Source organism: Glarea lozoyensis (genome assembly GCF_000409485.1).
Source record: "Glarea lozoyensis ATCC 20868 chromosome Unknown GLAREA3, whole genome shotgun sequence".
NCBI classification, from domain to species: domain Eukaryota; kingdom Fungi; phylum Ascomycota; class Leotiomycetes; order Helotiales; family Helotiaceae; genus Glarea; species Glarea lozoyensis.
In genome coordinates, this window is record NW_007360998.1 from 2,004,027 (window position 1) to 2,019,178 (window position 15,152).

The 15,152-nt window shown below is 45.8% G+C and overlaps 5 protein-coding genes across 5 annotated transcripts; 3 read left to right on the plus strand and 2 right to left on the minus strand.

Annotated features, from left to right (window-relative positions):
* Positions 1-410: 410 nt before the first annotated feature.
* GLAREA_00639 (Galactose-binding protein) lies at positions 411-1,115 on the plus strand (the record flags this gene model as incomplete). Its single annotated transcript, XM_008085397.1, has 2 exons — positions 411-667; positions 719-1,115. 2 exons carry the CDS (start codon positions 411-413, stop codon positions 1,113-1,115), a joined length of 654 nt encoding a protein of 217 aa, XP_008083588.1.
* Positions 1,116-4,024: 2,909 nt separating this feature from the next.
* On the minus strand, positions 4,025-4,351 carry GLAREA_00640 (uncharacterized protein; the record flags this gene model as incomplete). The annotated part of the gene is made up of 1 exon (XM_008085398.1): positions 4,025-4,351. The coding sequence occupies one exon, from the start codon at positions 4,349-4,351 to the stop codon at positions 4,025-4,027; it is 327 nt and encodes a 108-aa protein (XP_008083589.1).
* Positions 4,352-6,637: 2,286 nt separating this feature from the next.
* Positions 6,638-8,567, plus strand: GLAREA_00641 (uncharacterized protein; the record flags this gene model as incomplete). Its single annotated transcript, XM_008085399.1, has 5 exons — positions 6,638-6,783; positions 6,843-7,098; positions 7,181-7,762; positions 7,813-8,082; positions 8,130-8,567. 5 exons carry the CDS (start codon positions 6,638-6,640, stop codon positions 8,565-8,567), a joined length of 1,692 nt encoding a protein of 563 aa, XP_008083590.1.
* Positions 8,568-9,711: 1,144 nt separating this feature from the next.
* On the minus strand, positions 9,712-11,086 carry GLAREA_00642 (DNA-glycosylase; the record flags this gene model as incomplete). Its single annotated transcript, XM_008085400.1, has 2 exons — positions 9,712-10,604; positions 10,657-11,086. 2 exons carry the CDS (start codon positions 11,084-11,086, stop codon positions 9,712-9,714), a joined length of 1,323 nt encoding a protein of 440 aa, XP_008083591.1.
* Positions 11,087-11,911: 825 nt separating this feature from the next.
* Positions 11,912-13,926, plus strand: GLAREA_00643 (FAD/NAD(P)-binding protein; the record flags this gene model as incomplete). The annotated part of the gene is made up of 5 exons (XM_008085401.1): positions 11,912-11,929; positions 12,095-12,604; positions 12,660-12,726; positions 12,909-13,199; positions 13,286-13,926. 5 exons carry the CDS (start codon positions 11,912-11,914, stop codon positions 13,924-13,926), a joined length of 1,527 nt encoding a protein of 508 aa, XP_008083592.1.
* Between the last annotated feature and the right edge of the window lie 1,226 nt (positions 13,927-15,152).

A 15,152-nucleotide genomic window follows, 5' to 3' on the forward strand; every position in this document is an offset into this window, starting at 1 on the left:
GCGCCTTGCAGCCAGACTTCTCGCTGTTCGCTGGTTGTTTAGTATCGCCTGTGTGGTCTTCCTATTTGCCTTTAAAGACACCTATTCCGCCCGCGATGGTATCATAGTAAGCTAAGTCCGAAAGGAGTTGATAAATGTCAAATCCAGTAACTCATTCTTATCGCTCAAGACCTCTCGCCCTTCAATGACACCATGTAAGACTTCTATGAATTTGTCCGTGCAAATGAATTAAGAGATTCCATCACGAGCATTGCAAGACACATATATGACGATCCTCAAGTAAAATAGTGAGTTAAGCAAGTGAACCGAATCATAGGAATTGTTGTACCACAAGTGGCCCTGGAACTTCGTCAAACGACCCCGCCATAAATAACCAAGCAACCTTGTCCTTCCCTCGACAAACAGATAAAATGTCTTCTCACTGTCACGACGAACACGATCATTCTGGACATGACCATAGCGAAGGAGGTCACGATCACTCCGATGATATTACTCCAGCTCTCCAATACTCCTTGTACCAGCACATCAACTTTGACGAAATAACCACATTCAATGAGGAAGAACCGCACTCGGGGAAAGCTATTGTAAAGAAGACATGGGCAGAGCGATTGCAGGATGAACCAGAGTTAGCAAGCGATGCCGATGAGCAGCTTTTAATGCGCATACCGTTCGTATTCCTTGTGGCAAATGGACAAGTTTGACTGACGCGCCGAGATAGCTTCACAGGCCAGGTAAAACTGCACTCAATCCTCATACGCACCTCACCCTCCTCGTCCGCACCACAAACCCTAAAAGTCTTCATCAATCGCGATGATCTCGATTTCGCGACCGCCAGTGATCTAGCGCCTACGCAAGAATTCTCCCTCTCCCAGACCTCCGAAATTCAAGATATTGCTGTCAAAAGGGCCCTGTTTGGGAAGGTACAGAGCATAACGTTGTTTGTGGAGGATAATTACGGAGATGATGTGAGTCGGATAAGCTACCTAGGCTTCAAGGGCGACTGGATGCAGTTGGGAAGGGCTCCTACGAATATTCTCTACGAGGCCGCTGCGAATCCGAATGACCACAAGATCAAAGGCACGAGTGTAAATCAGATGGGCAGTCGACTTGGTTAGAATACGACTGGGATATTTTTACTTTGGTGGAGCACGTAGGAACTATGAGAGAAGCGCTATGAATTTACGCTATTAGCATGGAAAGGTAGATATGCAATCTTACTGAGGTACGTCTTCGCGTTGACCATCAAGCAGGTACCATCTATCAGAATACGAAGCAATGGTTAGAAAACAACGTTCAAGCCAGCGATTGCCTTTAAGCTATACGTTCTGTATGCCAGCGCTTGTAAGCTTCAATCACATTCCGAATCAGGTGGCCGACCAGACTGGCCTATAACACTATCATGCAGAGAAAGCTTGAAGGAGCTTAGCCGTCTTCTTTGGGCAACGACTCCAGCGAAGCACTCTTAATACCTCTACGGTTTGGATAGGATTCTGAAGATATTCAAGGGACGGTATTGGGCTGCGAGACGAACTGGGTTGCGCTACCGCGAAGAAAAGGCCCACTTCCGTAGCGTTGTCTGCTAGCACACATAAATAAAAATAGCAGCTGCTGTACATCATCAGATTGGTGTAGGAATGTTTCGCTGTCTGTATTTTCTTTCCATTTGCTCTTGGCCTCTAACTTTGGGCGGCTCCATCACCGGGCTTTTATCCTCTTCATGTGGATCCGACCCTTCGTAGCGTGAAATTGGGGCTCATCATTAAACAAATTAAGCTATCTCATTGGACGAAGTCTAAAGCTCGTATTCAATTTCTCTAGAGGTGATTTACACCACCAGCACAAACGAAGTTTTGCAAGGAAAGATTCCCTGTAGGCTTGACAAGTCTGAATTGCTCTGAGGAAATATCTACTGCCTCAGCGGGACCTTTGTCCAGTTCTTGTACTATAGATAGTACTGGTCATGTCAACTATACCAGTACTCATATTCATGGCACCCACTTACTCTATACGAGATACAATACCAGCTGAAAGATTTAAGATTTCTTCTATTACTTTTGGTGTGGCCACGTTCACGAGCACAGGTTGCTAACAGGTAGTGTAACTTCAATTTTTCTATCAGATAGTAATAAGCCTTTTATTTAAATTACAAGCTCAGAACCAACAGTGCCTCTATTTGCTAGTAACAATAAATCAGACATTTTCAAATGATTGAGCAGGTACCGATACGTGTAAAGTGCATTTTACGCCTTCACTCTAACTCTCTTGAGTACTCTATTACATGAGTTCTAGGATCCCAGTTAGTAAAGACCTACATTCTGCTCATGGCTGATCGATGGAATGTATCTCACGGCTTTCTCGGATCTTCCATTCTTCGTGTCGTCTGATTTGAAGATAGGTTGTCTACTGCGTCAACTACTCATCTTTAAAATCAGCTCTGTGTAGTAAAAGATGACTTTGATGGTTTGGCCTTGCCTGAAATAATCATCATTAACTTTAGTGTCTGATCTCTTTTTTGTAACTAGAATAGATATTGCTGATTGCTCACGCTTGAAACTATAAACGCTTGGAACTCGGAATTGAAGGGTTACTTAGGAAGATATTTAGGTCTTGTCAAGATATGAATAACAAGATTACCATTTCGGAGACGCAAGATCATGGGTTTCTGTATCTTAATGATCTCCCAGTTTCAGTCTGCGATCTTAAATTAACGAAATAAAGACACAATGGTACACTTACCTTGACCCAAGGAAAACATGCAAATGACAAGACTAATAAATATACCCTAGCTCTATATAGTGATCTGAGAAATATCACCTGCTCAGTTCTACTTTGGCAATAGCCCCCGAAATTGTCAGCTTTTTTAGTCTTTTACTCCAGTAGATTTCTTACGCTGGTATCTGAGTATCTTTCATAGTCTTAATATTATCACGGAATCCTATGTGTCAGCAAACCCAGCTCACTACCTACTCTTTAGGTCGATATACGTGTATGGAGATGTTGTCCAAAGACGACATTGCTAGGTTAGACTATTGACTTCGAAGTAACTAAACAGCTCACTTTTCGTCAACTTTAATCAGAGGACTGGTGATTGCTTTCACTGCACTCTGAGTTGAAGGGAGATCCCAATGGCTTGATTCAATGTTATCCAAAACTTTACTTCGATTAGGTGATAGAATCGTGTTTTACAAATGGAATAATTTCATAGCTTGACATTTCGGCTTTAGAACTCGTTGAAGCAAAATTATCTTCGCGTAGAGCGCTTCAAGTATGAAGGAAAGTATAAAACCCGAGATTGATTTGTTTATTTCTCAGTAACCATTTTCAAACCTACGAATGACACCTGCAAGACCAGATGGATTTTCTGACCTTTCAAAATGATAATCCAGTCGAATATTTGTCTCTCAATTACAGACCGACATGATATGTTCGGGACAATGTTGATTCTGTATTTGCTTTGAGTATTTAGCCATCTCAACTTGACCAGTCTTCTCCTTGGAAAGGAGAAAGGCACTCGAAATCCAAAAAATTGCCTGCATCGCATAACGAATCGTCTTATGAGTATATTGTGAATTGTTAACATTTTCCAACAGCCTACCTGATGCCATTGCATCTCAGATGCGAAGAGATAGCGCTTGCGTACAATTTAAAGTAGAAATAAAAAGAATACAGAAGAAGCTATATATCCAAAAGGGCGATGATGGTGACGAAAAGACAGAAATCTAGAATCGACGTAAAGGTAAAAATACAGAAGCAGAAACGAAATAAGAACAGCGCCGCCAGAAAAGACTCTGGTTTATCGTAATTCCATCTAATCTTCAGAAGTCTAGTATATGGAAACGACTTTAGAAACCTGCAAAATGTATCGATGGGTATGGCGCAAACAGACTGCAGGCAAACACAAGGCAGAAATATCGCCACAACTGAGTGAGCGGCCCAATTTTGGCCCAAAGTCGCAATGAAACCAAAGCTCTTCTTGAAGCTTGTCATATTCACAGAAGATCGCTCATATCTCAGCCATCAATAATCAATTACGACTCGGCGTCAACCCGACACCAGTCGTTGCAACTTTCGAGCCACCAGAAGAACGGCCGAGACAAATATCGATAACCTCCACAACGCCGAGCCGTGCCGCCTTGGAACTTCCAATACCGCTCTTGGCCGACATGGGCGTGATTCTGACCGTCGTGAAGATAAGCATCGTCCAAGAAAGCTTTGGATTCTTGGGCTCTTGGGTTTCTCTTGGGCTTCCAACTTCCAGTGGGGAGGTGTGTTGGTTCAGCAAATTAAGCTCCGATGCTAAGACAATCAAGCTTCCAACTGAGTGGAGATGTTGACGCCCAGAATTGCGCATCGTTGGAGACGCGCACCACTTCCTTCGAGAGATGTATCTTTCGGCGCCGTCGACGACGATGACTTTGAGTTTCAAAACATTCGATCTCGAAAGCCACGAAGATAGCGATCGGGCTTGCCGAGGCTGAGAGCGCGTGACATATCGTTTGTAAGTGAGTGACCACAACGCCAGAACTGCAAGGGTACGAAGCCCACCATCCATCCTCCTCGTTGTTTTCCCGCTTGGAGAAATGGAGTGAGGGGACCACAGGATGGTGGAATCTGCAACCGTCCAACGTGCCGCCAGCATACCTGCCTCTGCATCTGCCACGCCATGCCATGCCCTTCTCACCTAACAATAGACGGCGGAGGCATCTCTCAGCAACTTGCCGTGCATACTGCACTTCCATATGGTAACACCACATACTGTAGCTGTTATGGTCGGGGTAATACAGATCCTAACCCGAGCCTAAAATTAAACTCCTAGAGCACCACATTGTACCTCGATCGCTCTGATACTATTCGCAGTCGCATGTCACTACTGCTCAGCCCGTACGAGTGTCGAATCGTCTTTCCTTCACACAAATGCGATTGATGATAGCGGCCAACCGCTTTCGAAGGAGTCTCTTTCCAGGTTGTCTCTGCCGAGTTTCTAAACCCTGCAATTAGGACCAACACACCTTCCATGTTCAGAAATTTGGCGTAGATTGGCGACTTGTGAATGGCTCTCGATACCGGATGGATGAGTGGTAAGATAAGGCACAGTAGTGCGTACCAGTGAGCCCTCCCTCCTGGACGGGTCTGGGGGCATTCATGGAGAAGCGTAGGCGTGCACGCGATCGCCACTTGGGAAAAAAGGGAAAGGTTCTGGAAAGAATTTGGAAGAAATAATACGCGTCTCCTTGCGGTAGCATATCTTCTAGCGCAATGGCAAGATTGTTATTACCAGTGCCGGGGTCAGAAGCACTGATTCTAGTAAATGTAAAACATTGCTACAACAAGCACTTTCACGAAGGTTCCCTATAGGAAGGGAAGACTCTTTCTCCTGTATCGTAATCGTGTAACTTACTCGACCCATTACATTGTAAAAGCGACTCGAACCTGCCTTCGAAGCTGGGTATTTTGGCACGTAACATGAGCGACCCGGTTAAAAATTGTTTCGACGCATGTTCTCGAAGCGTGCTCGACGAGGGTGTATGTATCGAGAGTGCTGGCACATTTCATGTAAATTATTTACTGCTAGCGTCAGCCCAACTTGAATGATGCGACGAATCAGGTCACCTGGGTTTTGACAGCACTAATCGCCATCGGACATGATGCTGCCGTATGGGGATGTTTAAGCTAGTGATAAGCGTACCATGCCCCATCCGTTCTCCAACCCCGAGTTCGAAGATTAAGAGTTGGTCCAGATCGCCCACGCATGCCATGCTTTCTGGACAAGAGTGCTAAAGTACTCAAGCTTTCTTGGAGAAAATTGGCTACAAATTCGTTGCTTGCTAACGATTGGACGATGTCAACTCAGGCGCAGAAGCCTCGTCACGCCAGTGAATGACGAATTGCTGCAGATGAGACCAAACTCTATACTGTGTTCCGCCGTTAGCCGCTGGCTATCGGTCTCGAAAGTCAGCTCATTTCTATAAATTCGAAAAGTGCAATGACAAGCCGTCAGGCTATCTGCAGTAGATACGAATACTCGGTACCTCCGTGCAGCATTATATTATTCAAAGTTGCCTCGCCGTAATCTGCTAATAAAATGGTGGAACAGAAGATGTACGTCTAATCTAGGCTTATTGATAGGCTGAATAGTCGCAATTCTTGGTCCAAATGAAGAGCATGGGGGATGCCAAACGGCCCCGCTTGTCTCCGGAAACAGGTCTGGCATATCGTCAAGCAACCATATGTAAAATGACTAGACAGGCATATACCCCTTCAACCAATCTTAGCACTCCATCACTATCAGATAGGAAGAAGCTAGCATGGCCGTCGATAGACCCTGCAAAGCAACGCGCATTCCCGTTGGTTGCGAGAATCAAAGTCGTAAAGTTGTGGCTCAAGGGACCTGATTCGAGGTAAGGGTCGTGAGCTGCAGGACCAGGCCAAGAGCAGCAGGAGGAATTATCAAAAGGGTGTGAATGGTGGGTCCGTGAGACGCCCCATTCACCTAGATGCCTACCTTCACTTCGCTCTGTGTAGCCTCCATGTTGTGACCCGAGAGCTATATAGAGGGACCCGGCCACATGTCGAGCTCGCGGCCTTCTCCTTCACACTCACCTCTCGCACCTCACCAAAGTGTGTTTTAATCGCCAAGATGGAGAAGGAATCATACAATGTTGATGAGAAGCCTGGCCACAATGGGATAGGCGAACATCAGGCAAAGACTGGACGTCTGGCAGAGGCTGCCGATCTCTACGGAAATGTCGAAGAAGCCGAACAACTTGGATATGTTTCCAGAGGGTAGGTCTTCACCACTGCTTTGAAGCAAGAAGGGTATGAAGCTAATCATGCTCGTAAAGACTCAAGTCAAGACACATCCAGTTCATTGCTCTCGGTGGAACCATCGGTACCGGTCTTTTCCTGGGTATCGGAGGTGCCCTTACTACTTCTGGTCCTCTCTCAATCCTCCTCGGTTACACATTTACTGGTATTGCTATCTTTGCTATGATGCAGTGCTTGGGTGAAATGGCAACATGGCTTCCTCTACCTGGATCTATCCCCCAGTTCTGTGCACGTTACGTTGACGATGCTATGGGTTTCGCAGTCGGATGGAATGTAAGTTGCTTATCTTGTCACGATTCGTTGAATCAATTGGAAATCGAGTTTCCGTGCACCTGCTAACGAACTCTGTTTATAGAACTGGTATAACTCTGCCATCACACTTTGTGCTGAAATCTCGGCCGCCGCGATTGTCATCCAATTCTGGGAAGGTGCACGAGACATCAATGTCGCCGCGTGGATCTCAATCATCATCGTCGTTGTCATCTGCCTCAATATCTTTGCTGTCTCTATCTATGGAGAAGCCGAATTCGTATTTGCCAGTGTCAAAATCATCACAATCGTTGGTCTCCTGATAATGGCATTCATTGTTGATCTTGGCGGTGGCCCAAAGCATGACCGTCTCGGATTCCGATTTTGGAAAAACCCAGGGGCCATGAAAGAGTATGATTCAACGGGAGATACCGGTCGATTCTTGGGACTTTTCAACGTTCTTGTGAACGCTGCGTTCTCTTATGGTGGTGTGGAACTTGTTGCAGTCGCCGCTGGAGAAGCCGAAAATCCTCGCAAGAATATCCCCAAGGCTGTGCGTAGGGTCTTCTGGAGAATTTTGTTTTTCTATGTTTTGGGTTCATTAGCAATCGGTGTTCTTGTTTCTTCTTCTGATGAGCATCTGTTGAAGGCTCAGGATGAAGGCGCCCCAGGAGCTGCCCGATCACCAGTCAGTATTAGTCCTTTCTTTATTCATAACTTCGCTAACATAGATTCCAGTGGGTCGTCGGTATCACCAATGCAGGCATTCCAGTCCTTCCATCTATCATCAACGCTGTTATCTTGACGTCGGCCTCTTCATCTGCCAACGCTTTCTTGTATACTGGATCACGTTATCTGTTTGCCCTTGCCCAGAACCGACAAGCCCCAAGAATCTTTCTTACTTGCAGCAAAGCTGGTGTCCCATACTATGCTGTTGCCGTCACTGCCTCGATCTCAGGTCTTACCTATCTCTCCGTAGGCAAAGGTGGATCGGCTAAAGCCTTCGCTGTAAGTTGACCTCGTGCTCTTAAAGAACACCAACTAATTTTCTCCAGTGGTTCCAAAACATCGTCACCATCGCCTCTCTCTGGACTTGGGTGTCCATTTGTATTGCCTATATCCAGTTCCACAAGGCGTTGAAGGCGCAGGGAATCGATCGCAATACGCTCGTCTTCAAGAGCAGATTCCAGCCATACACTGCATGGTTCGCTCTTATCTACTTCGCCATGATTATCATCTTCAGCGGCTTCGATGTTTTCGTTGGCAAGAATCACTCTCACTGGAGCACGGACACCTTCATCGCTGCATACATTGGTATCCCAATCTATATTGCCCTTTTCCTCTTCTGGAAGGTCTTCAAGCGCACCAAATTTGTCAACCCTGCCGATGCTGATATCCAGAGCGGAAAGGCGGCATTGGATGCTGAGGATGCGAACTGGCCAGAGTTAGTTCCTAGGAACTTCCTGGAAAGAATTTGGTTTTGGATTGCTTAGAAAGTCGAGTTTTGACGTGCACTACCATGTGCGATAATGCGGAAGGTGGTGTAATTTAAGAACCTTCCGGTGGATTAGTATAACTTAACATCATAAACCTGATTAGTCGAGTTACAAATCCTTTTGATTAAAGATGATTGACTTCTTTCTTTGGCTTGAGTGAGAAACACTCATCGATAAGTGCTAGCTCGTGTGAATTTGACAGCCGCTGCATGTGGTTTGGCAATTTTCCTTCTCCCCATGACCCATTGCCGACTGTTGTTGTAACGATCGTCGACGCAAAGGCGGAAGTCTCTTGCAAGGCCGTGGACTTTGGATGTCCGACACACCCAAGACATGGCGCACGGGACCAGTTCGATAGAACCTCGAGTCTGTGGCCTTTGCTGACAATACCTAGGTAAGGTAGAAAATAGTTGTCGAGGTGTTGTTGTCGTGTTGGAGTGGTAGTCGAAAGGGGGTTGTTAAGCGATCTCTTTCATTTTCGCAAGGGGGGATGATGTTAGAGTTGGATACAGTAGGTCGTCAGGTGACTTGGCAAACGGGTGATCTGTAGTATGAGTGTGGAATGGTCTCCGAACCTCTCTCCACTCCTTAGTTTCAGTCACTTAATACAGTCATTGGCCTCATACCTTCTGTTCTTGTCACATATCTTGCCCTAGACCCTAACATGTGAAACTGTCGAGGTGTTGTTGTCGTGTTTGAAAGAGCCACCCTCAGCGCGGAAAAGCCCGAATCAAGAGGAGCCCCAGTTTTGACAATTGAACCAAAGGACAAATGATCTGGGGTTCCTCGAGTAGTTTTAACACTAATAATGATGGAGCTTACTAACAAGGTGGAGTAAGACAATAGCAAAGCATTGTATGCTGGTTCACACTGACCTCGGGAATGTACGATAGCGCTTACACGGTCTGAAAATATCTCTAGACAGAACAGGTCATACACAAAAATGACTAATTGTTGTCATGAATATCAAACCACGTCTTTGCTTACCTACACTTCACTCTGTACCGAGATGTTCACAAAACAGGAGCCTTATAATTGTTAAGTGTGAGAAAGTACTTAGATAAGCGGCGAAGCATTGCAAGGTTCCTGATTCGGATTTCCATGGACTGGTACTTTTTCCTTAAAGATGTAGCTAGGTATGTCATAAGTTGGCTTTGTCCCCAGTTCTTAAGTCCACCTGTTCGGGATCACTGGGGATGTCCGTCAACACGCTCGTGTCTTTGTCTTCCGTGTTGCGTTTGTTTGAATGCGACAAAGCATCGAGATCAAGGGTATCCCCAGGGTCCTCGTTTACAGGGATATCTTTTGAGATCTCCTCGATTTTGACTGTTTCTTCCTTTTCCATTGTATTGCCGTCCTCATCTGCTTTAATCTTCTCCTCCCGTATCTTTCTTCCCAAAGTGACCTTGCTACGCTCGGCAGCCTTGCAAAGTCCGTTCAGTCCTAGTTCACATTCGCCGCATTTTCGTCCCACTGGCAAACATATTTTCTGTCCGAAACCAACAAGAAGCCAATTGATTTCATGCCAAAGCTCTCGAGGTAGCCATGACTGTAACGCGAGACGAGTTTCCTCGGGATTCTTCGTCTGATGCCATCCCCATAGATTAGTAATACGATGAACGTGCACATCAACACCAATGCCTTCAGTCCTGCCCCACGCACTACTCATACAAAGATATGCCATTTTTGGACCAACCCCCGGCAAGGAAATCATGCCCTCTATAGTATCAGGTATATCGCCCCCAAATTTATCCCTTAGGATTTCCGCGGTAGCTTTGATGTACTTGGTCTTGTTGTTATGAAAGCCAACGGCCCATATCAACTCGTTAAGGAGCACAGGGTCTACGGCCAGAATGTTTTCAAGATTCAACCCTATTGGTTCTCCTTCTTTATATGCTGGCAATTCGGTCTGTAATCGTCCCATCGCTAAAGCGTTCGTTGTGTCTTTCGTCTGAGAGGAGAGCATCAAAGCAGTGAGGGTGTGATATCTTTTAACTTTTGGACTGACATCGTCTTGTCCAAGCCGTTCGCATCCTACGCGTGAAAGTCAGCTTGGGAAACAAAAAGACAATCAATACCAACGAACCCATTGTATCCACGGCAGCGTTCTGAGCAACGCCGGACACCCTCATTTCTTTCATCGCCGCATATACCTCCGCCCAATCGTTTGGAGGATGGATTTCTACTTCCCCTTGTTCATTCTTAACCTTGCGCGCAGGTTTGCGAACCTTGCGCGATCTGGCAGGCGAGATATTGACACTGTCTTCGATTTCGGTCTTGACCATGGTCGTTTTCTGCTGAGGCGTTCGGGGAGCATCGCGCTTCCGCTTCCGTAAAGGTATAACATCTTCAATGTCTACAGCCCGTGATGCTCCTTCCGATGAGCCATCCTCTTTGCTTTCAGTATGGCGCGCGAATTTGGCAATGGATGATCTGGTGCTTCGGCGAATTTGGGATGCCCCAGCGGTTGCGTCAATGAGGTTCGACGTCTCTTTGGCAATTCTCGAGGTTCGCATATTGACTTGTATGGCAAAACTAACCAGAAGTCACAATGCCCAAATGTTGCTTAACGTGATAGGAGAATAACTCCATCTTCAAGATTTGGAACAGCTTCGCGTTTGCGGGTCGGGCCGTGAGGTCGATGATGTTGAGATCAGTCGCTTAAATTCCTCGAGACGGGACGGACCCTTGCTTGACCTGGCTTTCATCAAGAACATCAACATGAATAATACGTGAGTCTTTGACCCCAATGCAATTTCGAAATCCTATCATTATCCAGCGATTACTTCTGAGATTGTAAGTCCTGCACAGATTCTCTTCCACCACTTCCCAAATTAGAGTGTCAACCTTTCCGTGGTGCCTAAAGCGGTCATATGAGCAAAGTTGACCACAACCGCACTCGATTGCCTGTTTCTGATTCCTCAACTGTCGAACTCATAAGCACACATGGCTTTGGTGGGCGTGTAGCTGTGTCACCCCCCGTCGCTCTTGCCTATTTCATAAGTTTTGTACAACCAGATAGCGGATTGTGAGCAAGATTTGCCAACATAAGCTGGTTCAAGCCGTCTTCAAGGCTTTGATGGTTGCTTGTCAAACAAGCATGTATCACCTATGATATACACACTACTCTATATATCCTCAATTATTCTTTCTTAGCACAAATTGTATAGTCGTAGCTTCTACTTCCCTTACTCCATTTCTGTTCACCCGCGAGCATGGACGCTTACTCAATATCTCACACCACTCCTTCTCGCAGGGGTACATCAAGAATATATCAGGATCTTGCTGCTTGCCGCATATCAAATCGAAATTACTCAGACGAACGTATACAACAACTCGTAATGGACTCCTCCCAAAAGGTCAGTTCAAGTGTCCCTTCCTGCATGTCAATTTGTAGGTCATATATGCATGATCTTGCGCCCTCCTAGTGGCGAGCCCCCGCTCTGATGAGTATCAATAGGGCTTAAATATATCTCAAGGTCCAAAACTTTTATCCATCGTGCATTTACTTACTCTGTGACTAGATCCGCGTATCGGATCCCTCGAAGAAGACCAGGGTTGGAATAGTTGGAGCGGGTATAGCTGGCCTTCGGTGTGCGGATATTCTTGTAAAACAAGGCTTTCACGTAACGATTCTTGAAGCGCGAGACAGACTCGGCGGGAGGTTGTGCCAAACCACATTACCATCAGGACAACTTGTCGATCTGGGCCCGAACTGGATTCATGGGACGGAACACAATCCTATTTTGGATCTCGCAAAAGAATCTGGCACTCTGACACATACCTGGGGTGAAAATGTGAACGTTTTTGGTGAGAATGGATGCATCCTGGATGAAGGGAGATCTTCTCATGAGGTAATGTGGGGGATCATTGTCCAGGCTTTCAAGTATTCTGCGGAAAACACAGCAAAAATAGATCCTTCTAGGAGTTTATATGATTTCTTTGTCGAGAAGGTCCAAGAAGTGTATCCCGGTGGCGGGGAGATCGAACAGAAGCGTAAGCTCGTGTTGCAAATGGCGGAGCTGTGGGGTGCTGTAAGTTAATTCCCGTGTCTTATGAAGCGGATGAAGTCTCTAATCGACAGCCTAGTTTGTGGGAAGCCCTGTGACTACTCAGAGCCTCAAATTCTTTTGGTTGGAGGAGTGTATTGATGGCGGTAAGTTTTCCAACTGAAGTAAGGTCTACAAGTTGTGGTTGGTCATATTGTCAAGCAAACCTGATCCTAGTTTGGAGTGTGCTCTAATAACACCCCTCTCTATCAGATCCAACCCTAAATTTGATGTCTGAGGCTCTTTAGCACTTAGGGTGTGCTTTTCCATGAAACTGATTCGATACTAGAAAACCTATTCTGCGCTGGAACTTATCGCGCAATTCTGGATTTAATTTCAAAACAGGCAAGAGAAAATGCTGAAATCAAGTTACATTCGGTTGTAAATCGAGTAAATACAACGATGGATATGGTTCGACTGTCCATCCACAGTGGCGAAGAACTAGAGTTCGACGAGGTGGTGATGACGGCCCCGTTGGGATGGCTCAAAAAGAACAAGATGGCTTTTGAGCCTCCATTACCCCAAAGATTTTCGGATGCAATAGATGCCATCGGTTATGGTTCTCTGGAGAAGGCAAGTTGTCCGAACACGTGATGATTTGGAGAATTGACCGTCCCGTGCAGATATATATTACCTTCCCGCGGGCGTTCTGGTTGAGTGAGGGAGTCGATCCAAACGACCAGTTTACCGGATTTACACAATGGATTTCACCAGCATATGCTAGCGACACCAACAGCAAAAGATGGACCCAAGAGGCCGTTGATCTGTCGACGCTACCAAATTCTTGCTCGCACCCTACACTATTATTCTACATATTCGGAGAACAATCAGTCGCCCTTGCCGCTAAACTTGAAGCCCTTCCCGAAGATAGTGAGAAGCAAGAATTTTTGGTCAATTTTTTCAAGCCGTATTACAGTCGCCTGCCAAATTTTGATGAGCATTCCAAAGACTGTTTCCCTACATCCTGCCTTGCTACAAGCTGGGTATCGGACGAATTCGCTGGCAACGGAAGTTATACCACTTTCAGAACTGGTCTCCGGGAAGGCGACCAAGATATTCAAATCATGAGAGAAGGCTTAACAGGACGAAGTCTCTGGTTTGCGGGCGAACATACGGCTCCGTTCGTTGCTTTGGGTACGGTCACAGGAGCATATTGGAGTGGTGAAGCGGTTGGAAAACGTATTGCTGAAGCGTATGGAATGACTTCTAGGAGAAGTAGTATGCCCAGCGCTGAGGATCTTTCAAGCAATGATGGATTGAAGGAGATCAATGTGCGCGGTTTTGCTGACAAGGGTCTTGAGAAATGAACTCAGATTGATTTTGAACATGACCCTACGTGAGATTCTTGGTGTTTGCTTTTAAGTTGCCGGTGAAATCTTATCTATTGCGACACGTCCAGGGAAAATTCGTTGGTGGAAACAGCTTGATTTGGATTATCATACCAACTAGGCGTTAGTAACATTCTAGGCCATCCCGCCTCGCGGGGGACGAAATACGTGTCAGTCACCTATCCACTAATCTTGGACTAAATAATAAGTCGTCTTCTGAGAGAGCTCAAAAAATCTCATTTACTGAAAATAATTGACTGAATAGTACTAATGTTCTAAGTTAATCCACTAGATATACGATGTTTCGTCAACTTAATCGAAGAAATATTGTGTTCGACTGCCACTTATTTTGTGCTCCGTGAGCCCGCCTACCACGTTAAAAGATTGCGCGACAATCGCAGTCTAACAATGGTAATCGAGAATTGAGGTTTGAACAAGGTTGATCTGGTTTAGTATCTTCTGTATGGCCAAAATCAAAGGGCGCTTAAATGTCGTATTTTGAGATGGAAGGGAAGAATATTCTTGGAAATATTCAGGTTGTACGCAGTGAAACGGCTGGCACGTTGTACAGCACCAAAATGAGTAGAATTTGTATTAAACCGTAGGCACCTGGCCACAAGTAAGCAGTCAGCTTTATACAATGCAGAAAACGTGCTTGCGGATTCCTGTGTCTCTAATTTTCGGTCATCGAGTAAATGTTGCGTACGGTTTGCATCGAATAATACCGCGACTTGGTGAGACTTCTGGGATAATTTTCGTGGCGGGTTTCACCACGTGGTCCCTTACTCAAGACCCTCCATGATATCCAATGACATTGACGACAAACGGAGAGGCCAAACGGGACACTGTACGCTGCCGAATTTAGTGGTTTTGTACTCGAATGGCGTGTTGAGAACTTGAGAACCAATTTGACGCCCCATCCGGGAAGAGCCAGTTCCGGATCTGGAAATAGTACGAAGGAGCAATTCCTCATGACCGGTCTCAAACCGACGGACTTAAACTTCACTGATCTCCGCCGTGAACAGCAGATTGGCAGCGCAGTTTCCACAACCCGTGCAACTCTTTACACCATAAGACCTTTCTCTGTTTGTTTATCGAGCTTTGTTTTGCTGCAAGCTGGCGTGCATTGTCCACCATCCAGTTGAACAATCAGAGTACTTGCTCCCTACATCATCCGGCATCTCGAACGACAACGAGTCCCAGAT